This window comes from Chlorocebus sabaeus, chromosome 20 (genome assembly GCF_047675955.1).
Source record: "Chlorocebus sabaeus isolate Y175 chromosome 20, mChlSab1.0.hap1, whole genome shotgun sequence".
Lineage (NCBI taxonomy): Eukaryota > Metazoa > Chordata > Mammalia > Primates > Cercopithecidae > Chlorocebus > Chlorocebus sabaeus.
This window is the reverse complement of record NC_132923.1, coordinates 36,744,769-36,755,599: the sequence shown is the minus strand read 5'-3', so window position 1 is coordinate 36,755,599 and position 10,831 is coordinate 36,744,769. Positions and strand designations below refer to the sequence as shown.

At 39.5% G+C, this 10,831-nt stretch overlaps 1 protein-coding gene across 2 annotated transcripts in view; it reads left to right on the top strand.

Moving 5' to 3' along the window:
* The first annotated feature begins 1,774 nt into the window (after positions 1–1,774).
* AGL (amylo-alpha-1,6-glucosidase and 4-alpha-glucanotransferase) overlaps positions 1,775–10,831 on the top strand; it is a 68,029-nt gene continuing 58,972 nt past the window's right edge. The window contains exons 1-2 of one of the 2 annotated variants that reach the window (XM_007977840.3): positions 1,775–2,197; positions 2,758–2,907. In XM_007977840.3, the coding sequence (XP_007976031.2) occupies positions 2,826–2,907 (82 nt within the window). In that variant the 5' untranslated portion in view covers positions 1,775–2,197; positions 2,758–2,825. Of the gene's footprint in view, positions 2,198–2,757; positions 2,908–10,831 lie in introns of those variants that run through there. The other variant, XM_007977843.3, reaches the window with a different exon arrangement.

The following is a 10,831-nucleotide window of genomic DNA, read 5'->3' as shown; positions in this document are numbered from 1 at the left end:
CCGTGCTCCTGACCCCCTCTCCTGCCCCATCTGTCTGTCCTAATCTCTTACCACTCTCTTCTTCACTCAGCTATGGTGACCTTCTTCGGTTCACCAAGTATGCTTCTGCCTCATGGTCTTTGTACTTCCTATACCTCTACATGTAACCCTCTACCTTAGACATCCTCTTCCTTCTTTCTCTCAGTTTGGCATCACTTTACTGAACATCGTATTTAGAAATGCAAACCTCTCTCTGCTTACTCTTCCACACTTTCCCCTTCTTATTCTATATAGGATATAATACATCCTTATTATATAGGATATATCATAGCCTATATAGAATAAGAAGGGGAAAGTGTGGAATAAATTATACAGGATATAATATATCCTGTATAATTAAATAAATTATAATTTATCTGTCTCCCACCAATAAAATGTAGGAGTTCTCTGAGGGCAGTGACTGTTTTATTGCTGCATTCCCAGCACTTTATGTGCCTGGAAAATAATAGGGGCCAGAAAATCAGCTGTGGGTTCCCAAAGTCAGTTATGGACCATTTGCAATTAGCCATTCTCAGAAATCTACAAAACAAACAAATACTTCAGTATGGGTTTTTTTAACCTATATCCTCTTTGGACCTACAGTCATACCACAATAAAAAATGCAAGAATCTTCTCCACACCCCACAAGTCTTAGTTAACCAAATCTTCTGTCCATTTTCTCATGACCATTAGGAACCCTCCAAAAGCCCTGTTAGATGGGTTTTCCTTTACCCTCAGGCATTAAATCTCCTTAATCATCTGCAAAAAGTTCTGTGTTACTGGCCTAACATAAGTGTAACTTAATCTCACATGATCTCCAGGTCTATCTAGGGTAACTTAGGTACACGCAGCTATGTATCAGTAGGTTCTAGACACCGTTAAGTATCAGTGGTGTTTGCATGCTCGATGGTTTGCAGACTGGCCATACCTTACCTACTGTATCCGCATTCAGGAACACGTGTCCTGTCTGTTAGCACTAGAAATGATGGACATGTGTTAGATGGAATGTCAAGGCTGTAGCCAGGACTCTTATTTTATTTTATTTTTTATTTTATTTTATTTTATTTTTTTGAGACAGAATCTAGCTCTGTTGCCAGGCTGGAGTGCAGTGGCGCGGTCTCGGCTCACAGCAACCTCCGCCTCTTTTCTTGAGACAGAGTCTAGCTCTGTTGCCAGGCTGGAGTGCAGTGGCGCGGTCTCGGCTCACTGCAACCTCCGCCTCCTGGGTTCAAGCAATTCTTCTGCCTCAGCCTCCCGAGTAGCTGGGACCACAGGCACCCGCCACCGTGCCCGGCTTTTTTTTTTTTTTTTTTTTTTTTTTTTTTTGTATTTTTAGTAGAGACAGGGTTTCACCAGCGTGGCCAGGCTGGTCTTGAACTCCTGACCTCGTAATCAACCCGCGTTGGCCTCCCAAAGTGCTGGGATTACAGGCGTGAGCCACCGTGCCCGGCCGGGACTCTTATTTTAGACACTTAGAAATCAGGGCTCTGAGAACTTAGCCAAGTAAAAATTATCAAAACAAAGAAATATATCACGCGGTGGTACAAAAGTCACCAGAAGCCAGTCGTTTGCCCCTCACCATTCAGCCCTTCCCACCAAAAAATCCTACTGTGCAGCTCCACCTAGCTCGCAGCCTGGTACCGCGGGATTTTCATGTGCAACTGTGAGCTCGCAGGTTGTTAAAGGAAGGCCGCGCCTTGGCCGCTGCACCCTCCCCGTGGCGAGGAGAAAACGCGGCTCCCGGCCTCGGCCGCAGCGGGCTCCAGGTCTCTGGGCCCGGAGCCGACTGAGACGGTGCGGTGACCACGCTCTCGCGAGACTAGCGGTCGGGGCGAGCGGGTCGAGCCTCCCGGAAATGGGCCAGCGGACTGGTCCGCTCCCACCTGGAGCGAGTGTGCGCACGGCCCGGTGGGGTCCCAGGTGTGCCCCGGAACCCGCGCGAGGCGGAGTCGCTGAGACGCCACTTGCTACTCACCCAGCCTCCTCGGCCCTGCCCCAGCCGCCCGCCGCCCCTCCCTTTGCCCTTCAAAGTGCCCGGCCCTCCTTGGGCTGCGGCTTCTGTGCGCGGCTGGGCAGCCAGCCTTTCCCCTTCTGTTTCTCCTGATCCCCTCCCCCGACCGTAGCACCAGAGTCGCGGGTCCTGCAGTGCCCCAGAAGCCGCACGTATAACTCTCTCGGCGTAAGTGCTAGGAATGCCGCTGGCCTCGCGGGGAAGCGCATTCTTTCTATCTATAGCTCGCTCTGTACATCTTCTGTCTGCGGCAACTATTCCAGAGGCAACAACTGCTTCCCTCTGTTCTCATCTCCTCATTGGTGGCTGACGACCCGAATTTGGGAATGGGGAGATCGCCCACCTGTTATCTTTGAGCAGACTAATCTCTTGTAAGCAGAAGTGCCATTCGGAGTCTCCAGAGCCCTGTGGCTTGGGGCTGGGAATGTCCCCCTGACTTCAGGCTTTCCTGAATGTATTGCTTTTCTCTGAGAATGCTCTAGGTTTTTAATTTTTTTAATTATAAGAATCTATAATACAGCATTTTTATTTCGGTTTTATTCGTTGTGCTCAAAGGCAGGAAACAAGTATTAATTTGCCTTCTCGAATCTTATTAGTTATAAGATTCGTTCTCTTTCGTTGCTTTGCTGGGCGTAAAACACACTTTGAACATGTAAGTGCGGCTGTCAGCACTGTAGAGTTTAAGGCAATAGTTATTTTCGATATTTTAATTCCTTTTTGTTTCGTAGGGGTAACTCATTCGACTGTGGAGTTCTTTTAATTCTTCTGAAAGATTTCAAATCCTCCAGAAGCCAAAATGGGGCACAGTAAACAGATTCGAATTTTACTTCTGAACGAAATGGAGAAGCTGGAAAAGACCCTCTTCAGACTTGAACAAGGTCAGTAGCAAGTTGTTTGACTTGCTCCTTTGCATCTTTTAAACTTTTAATTCATTGGCAGTCCTGCTGATTTTTTTTAAAGGTTTAAGATAAATATTATTTCCAAGATCTAAAACTTGATTTGTACAAAGATAGTGCTGTGTTCTCCATATATCACTAATGAATGTTGATTTAAATTAAAAATATTTTATATCCCTCATGTTAGGATAAGGATAAAGTAGCTCACTTTTCTCTGCATACTAACTCCCACTTAAGATTGAAGTTAAATATGTGATCAGAAGATTGACCATATCATTGCTAATAACATTTACTATTAAAATTTGATAAATTACTTCGTATGTAATTTCGCTTTGGGTGTGTGTGTAGTTTTGCCTTTATATAGCTCTGCCTCTTTTCCTTTGTTGAACCTTTGAATTGACAAAATAGATTACAGCAAAAAGTGTAGTAAACTATTGCTTATGTATATCAAAAACCTCTCAAATGTGGAGAAGGTAAAAACTGAAAATATTTTCTTACCAAATAAAAGGTGCAATAGCTCATCTGGTTATGTTGAAATATAGTTGATCTGTATTTAAAAGATCAAATTACTTTTCTACAAGACTAGTTAATAGATGTTTTATTTTCTTCACCTTTGTAATTTTTCAACATTGAAGAAGTGTAATATATGAAAAATGCAATCACCCTTATTAATGTACCAAATGGATGTTGATAGTCATAAACCCTTCGAAGGAATTTTTTAGTTTCCCTAATGTTTTAAGAGTTAAATTTTTGGAAAAAAATGTCACACACACAATGTGTTATCTTCATGCCAAATCCGTGTCTTTTTCCAACTTTGGCATTTAAAATCACTGAGTACCTACTCCATTTTTGGCTTTCCTGACTCTGCACTTTTCTGGTTTTGTTTTTTTTTTCCCCCCTACCCTGTTGCGTATTCTTGTCAACTTGGTGTCTCTTACTGGGCTCTCTTCCTTTCACTTTTTAATTAATTATGGGTATCTGATAGGAATTCTTTCTTTTTCTGTTCTCCTTCAAAGAATTAGTTACACAGTCTCATGGCCTCAACTGTTGCCTCTGTGCTGACGACTCCTTTTGGAGGAAAGGCCTTGAGCTTTCTTCTTCTTGGAAGCTTTCAGTGTTTGATGACAAGGGTAGAGAGCCAGAATTCTCCTGGCTCTGCGGCTAACAAGCTGACTTGGGGCAAGTTACATTAATTCGGAGCGTTCATTTCTTTTTTTTTCTTTTCTCTTTTTCTGAAACAGGGTCTTACTCTCTTGCCCAAGCTGTGTGCTGTGGCATGATCACGGCTCACTGTGGCCTCGACTTCCTAGGCTCAGGCAATTCTCCTGCCTCAGCCTCCCAAGTATCTGGTACGACAGGCATGCACCACTATGCCCAGCTAATTTTTTTTTTTTTTTTTTTTTTGTAGACTGGGTCTCACTATGTTGCCCAGGTTGATTTTGAACTCCTGGTCTCAAGCAACCCTCCCTCCTTGGCCTCTCAAAGTACTGGGATTACAAGCATAAGCCACCGGACGTGGCCCCAATCCTGAGCATTAATTTATTAGTGAAATGAAAGTGGTAATTTCTCTTCTACCTTTCTAGGTTTTGAGACTCAAAATTAATAATACATGAATTTCTAGTGACAAAGCCCTAAATAAATATAAGGCATTTATATGAATCACTCCATGTATTCCCACCCTGGACCTTGGCTTCAACCTGATATTATGCAATAGAATAGCATTAGGATAGCTCAACTTGGATATGCTTAAATCTGGCATGTCCAAAAATATCCCCTCCCCATTCTCAATCCTTCTTTATTTCTCAGCTTCCCTGTTTATTTCGTGGCATCTCCATTTTTATAGTTCCCAGGGTAGAAACCTTATATTCTTCTTTGACGATTTCTTCTTTTTTCCTGCAGTCTCTTTTTAAGCTTGCAATTTCTTTCCAAATATCCCTGATTGCCTGTCTATTCTGTATGGCTGAATATAGATGCCAGAATAATCTTATGCAGTCTCTTCCCTTTTTATTAAGTGGTATGTATAAAATCAAATTTAAATACCTCTGTCTGACTTCTAAGACATTCTGTAATGAGACTACACCTTCCTTAACCAAGATTGTATCTCATTATTCTCCATCATTAATGTCATAGATCTTTACAGTTGCCCAAGTCATTCCTATTAATTCCCTTCTCAGCAGCTTTTCTCATGCCTGTCCTTATACCGCTGCTCCCATCAGATTCCTTTATATCTGTTAAATCCCATTTACCATCAGTCTATGTGTTGCCAAAGTTTCAACTTTCAGCTAGAATTCTACCTCCTTTGTGAAGTCTTTCCCTAATTTTTCACTGTCTGCTTCCTTTGACTTCCAACTACACAATGAGCACAGAACTATTAAGTGCTGAATAATGAAGCAGTGTCTAAAAGCTTGTTAGTCTTACAGTGTCAGACTAGGGTTTAAAATCTGTGAGAATTGATGAGGACAGGTGACTCACACTTGTAATCTCAGTGCTTTGGGAGGCTGAGGCTGGAGGATCACTTGAGGCCAGGAGTTCATGATCAGCTTGGACAACATATTAAGACTTTATCTCTACAAAAAAAGAAACAAAATTAGCTGGGCATGATGGTGCTTGGCTGTGGTCCCCAGCAACTTAGGAGGGTAAGGCAGGAGGATCTCTTGAGCCCAGGAGTTAAAGGCTGTAGTGAGCTATGATCCCAACATTGCCCTCCAGCCTGGGTGACAGAGTGAGACCCTGTCTTTAAAAAACAAAAATAAAAGGCCTTGGTGCGGTGGCTCACGCCTGTAATCCCAGCACTTTGGGAGGCCAAGGCAGGTGGGTCACCTGAGGTCAGGATTTCGAGACCATTCAACCTGGTCAACATGGTGAAACCCCGTCTCTACTAAAAATACAAAAGTTAGCCAGGTGTGGTAGCACATGCCTATAATCCCATCTACTTGGAAGGCTGAGGCAGGAGAATAGCTTGAACCTGGGATGCAGAGGTTGCAGTGAGCTGAGATCACGCCATTGCACTCCAGCCTGGGCAACAAGAGCAAAACTCTGTCCTAAAAATATATAAACAAAATAAATAAAATAAAATAAAATAAAAATTCTGTGAGGATAAGGACAACCTTACAAATCTAGTGCAGTGTACAACAGTTAAATACTTGTTGATTTATTACTAAGACTCTAGTTAAAACTAGCAAAAATTATAAATTCAGCTAACTTATTTGAAGAGGGAAATGTGAAGAATTTATGAAAAAAGAATGATGTGGTTGACTTTATAACTCTGGTTAAAACCAGTAAATATATCCAAATGTTATAAATGAGAATATGTCACCTATTTTTGCAGTAATGGTGTGATCATATTATTTTAGAAGATAATTTGAAATGTGAAAGATGAGTTGAAGAGAAGGGACACTGGAGACAAGAAGCATTGAGAAGTCTATTTTAAAAACACATCTGGTTAAAGAAAAGGGTTTAACAGTCTGAGTTGAAAAAGAGAGGACAAGGCCAGGCGCAGTAACTCACACCTGTAATCTTGGCACTTTGGGAGGCCAAGGCAGGCGGATCACCTGAGTTCAGGAGTTTTAGACCTGCCTGGCCAACATGGTGAAACTCTGTCTCTCCTAAAAATACAAAAATTAGCCGGGCATGGTGGTGGGTGCTTATAATCCCAGCTACTCAGGAGGCTGAGGCAGGAGAATCGCTGGAATCCAGGAGGCAGAGGTTGCAGTAAGCCGAGATCATGCCACTGCACTCCAGCCTGGGCAGCAGAGCGAGACTCCGACTCAAAAAAAAAGAAAAGAAAAAGAGAGGACAGAGTATGAGTTATTTTAAAGTTCAAGAGGACTTGGTAACCAATCAAATGTGAAGAAAAACTGGCAATTTTTGGCTCTTTCATATTTAATTGGTCACCAAAGCCCTCATGTTTCTTTCCTTCTCTCTTTTCTACGAGAAGGAATTCCTCCTCGTTTTTAAGACTGATATTTCTATAGATTCTTCCAATTCAGCAAGTACAAGACTAAATAATGATCTTTCCTAGACAAAATCATAGCTTTTTCTTTTATTTCCTATCTCATTTAGTGGTAGAATAATGAATAAAATCAGACCTGACACGGTGGCTTACTCCTGTAATACCGCACTTTGGGAGGCCGAGGTGGGTGGTTCATCTGAGATCAGGAGTGCAAGACCAGCCTGGCCAACATGGTGAAACCCCATCTCTACCAAAAATACACAAATTAGCCAGGTGTGGTGACATGCACCTGTAGTCCCAGCTATTCAGGAGGCTGAGGCAGGAGAATCGCTTGAACCCAGGAGGCAGAGGTTGCAGTGAGCCAAGATCACGCCACTGTACTCCAGCCTGGGCAACAGAGCGAGACTCAGTCTCAAAAAAAAGAATGAACAAAATAAGTACTTCCCAAATCTGAAATTCTACCATCTTTTAAATAGGTTGATGAAATTTATAATTTTTACTATTTTTTAAAGAAAACATTTATACATAAAGGTTCTTTGATTAGATTGAGTTTCTATAAATTGAGTGGAGGGGAAAAGATAGAACATATTTATTTACAATAATAGTTTAATCCCTCATCATGCTAGTTGCCTATGAGAGAGATGGCTAATACAAGTAAAGTATCCTAGCATTAGTATGAGGAATAAGATAGCCACACCATGTACTGCTATGACCTCAGCTAATTTTAACAAACTTAGTCATGGAATCTGACCTACTCTAGGCCCTCTGATGTTTCATTTACTGTATATAAAAATTTTAGTTTCAGTGATTTGCATTACAGGTCTATAGAGTGGCTGTGTATCCCTCGGGGTATGCGCTGATATATCTATTGGGCTACAGAAGGAAAATGTAACATCTATCCTTCCCTCCCTCCCTCCCTCCCTCCCTGCCTCCCTCCCTTCCCTCCTTCCTTCCTTCTTCCCTTTCTTTTATTTTCTTTCTACCTATTTTAGTTTTTCAGTCTGTGTTAACAACATTGAATTATGTTAATATATGAATTACACTCTCAGTTTGTATGTCAGATAAGTTATAAACAAAAAAGGCATACTCAGAAGACAACGTAGAGGTTATGGGTCCGGAAGGGGTTGACAATCACACCCTCATTTGTTTGCAGTATGTTGCCGTGAATTGCACTTTTACTTAAGCTAGGTTAAGTAGCTTTACAGGTTATATTATCTTAAATAACGGAGTCTCTGTATTACTTTATAAGAAGTAGAGTAACCAAGAATAGTTCTTTTACCTCACAGAAGTGATCAAACTTAAAAGATGAGTTAGAAAGTGTTTGAGATTTGTCCTTTTCAGGAATAGCAAGTAGTCTTAGATTGTATGATACTTAGAAAATATTTTCAGAAAAAATAAAAACTTAACTCTTTGATGTAAACCTGAGTGAGAAAGTTAAGTGCTTTTTTGAAGGAAATTGATGCGGTGGAGCAGAGTTTGGCACATATTTTCCTGTAAAAGTTCAGATCGCAAATCTTTGTAGCTTTTCAGGCAATGCACTCCCTATTGCAGCGACTCGACTCCTATTGTAGCAGGAAAGCAGCCATAGGCAAACGTACATGGATGGATGTAGCTGTGTTCCAGTAAAACTTCATTTACAGAAATGGGGATTGGGCTGGATATACTTTGCCAGCCCTTGCTATGGCGAAAGCATTTTGAATATATATTTTTAGAAATGCTTCTTCCATCATTATATGATTTTACCCAAAATAAACAGAACTTGAAATCTTTGAATCACTTTATTATAAAATATTAAAATCAAGACTTTTTAAAGTAATGAAATTTATTTAGTTACATTGTTTTCACTGAGAGATATTATCAGTATTAATTTTTAGTGAGAACTAAATAAAGTATATTCTTTATTTCATTTATATCTTGTCTCATTAAGTTAACTTTTGTGTTTTGTAATTTACATAATCTATTAGAACATCAGACATATATATTATATAAATAAAGGACTTAGTTTGAGAATTATTGGGGTTTTTTCCTGAAGGTAGAGCACTGATCCAAATACTATTTTGGAGATTTTAGATGAGTTTTAACCTTTGCACTGCAAATTCTCTGAATCCTTGTGTAATTGTAAAAACAATATTTGTATAAACTTAACGGGGGACAGGTTGTACACATATACCCAGACAGCTAATCTCTGCTATTTGTACTTGTTCAAAATGACACTATTTCTCCTAATGATAAATTTAGTCATTCTTGTGAGATGTAAATGTTTATGCTTCTCAGGCACTAAATATTTTGGTTCATGTTTTAATTCTTTGTGTAATTATTTCTTAGTCTATCCCTTCATAATTATAACTCTAATTTTAAAATGACTTCCCCAATTATAAAATTATGAAAATGTATAAAAAGCATTTTTTCTGTGTTTTGTTTTTAAAAAATTAGGATTATACTATCTAAACAATGTTGTAACCTGCCTTTTTCCCCTATTTGTAGTAGTAGTATGGTATACGTACTCTACCTCCCTGCCTACTGCCACGTTTCAGCCATGCCTTTTTCCAGAAGATATTTTAAAAGCTCTACATAAATATGTAAAATGTAACAAAATAAAATAAATTAAAAGTAGTTATTATTATTGCTTTTTTTAATGGAGTCTTGCTGTGTCACCCATGCTGGAGTGCAGTCGCACGATCTTGGCTCACTGCAACCTCTGCCTCCTGGGTTGAAGCAATTCTCCTGCCTCAGCCTCCTAAGTAGCTGGGATTACAGGTGGACACCACCACACCCAGCTATTTTTGCATTGTTAGTAGAGACAGGGTTTTGCCATGTTGGTCAGGCTGGTCTCAAACTTCTGACCTCAGGTGATCCTCCTGCCTCGGCCTCCCAGAGTGTTGGGATTACAGGCGTGAGCTATTGTATCTGGCCAAATATCTTTTGATAACATGATTTGTAATGGCTTTATAATATGCCAACTTGTAGATTTACCATAATTTATTTAATCATTGCCAATCATTAGATATTTAGGTTGTTCTCAGTTTATTTAATTTCAATAAATGAGGCTGTGATAAATATCTTTATACATAATCGCTGTTTATATCACTGATACTTTTCTCAAAAAATCTATATAAAATTCCTAGATCAAAAAATATAAACATTCTTAATATATTAATGCCAAATTATATTATAGAAAAAGTACATGTAGTTGCTTAGAGAAGAAATTCTTAGTTTCATTATACGGCATTCTCGTAGTGTCCCTTACTGAAGTATTTTCTTCACAGAAAATATTCCTGTTAGTATATCCTCTTTTATTACTTTGTTGGATGTTTAATAAATCAAGGATTATAAATTATAAATAATATATATTAAATATATAAAAGTTTTTTTCCTCTCAAAGAAATTCCTTAGATATTAAAGATTTTACTCAGTGGAACTAAACTTCCCTGCCTCATCAGTTATTATTGCCCATTACTAATTGAAAGTTATATTCATGTTTAACATTTATATGTATTATATTTCTAATAGACTTGACCATAGTATTTTCATGTTCTAATAATTGTAAAGAAAGTTTAAAGTCTGCTTTAAAACAACCAAAACGTTTCTTTCACAGTACAGTTTTAACTGTAATGTGCTTATTTGTTTTCTCTTATGGCAAAATACTTGCAGCACAGTGCACAAGTCTAAGGTATGTTTTTTAAAAAATAACCTAACTTGGGCAAAAGTAGAAATAAATGCATTGGCTCTCAGGATTACAAGAACAGCTTTAATAACTAAACCATGAAGCATAGGGATATAGGCAGTAGTGTGTTGGAGGTGCTTATGCTGGCTCACAAGAGCTGATTGTGCACATCCCTTCCCACTTCCACGTTCAATGTTGTGTTGGTAGCTTAAGATTGTCCACGTCAGGATTATTTCCACCAGAAAGTCAGCAAACACTCCAAGTCAGAGGTTCCCACCACCCTAGTCAGT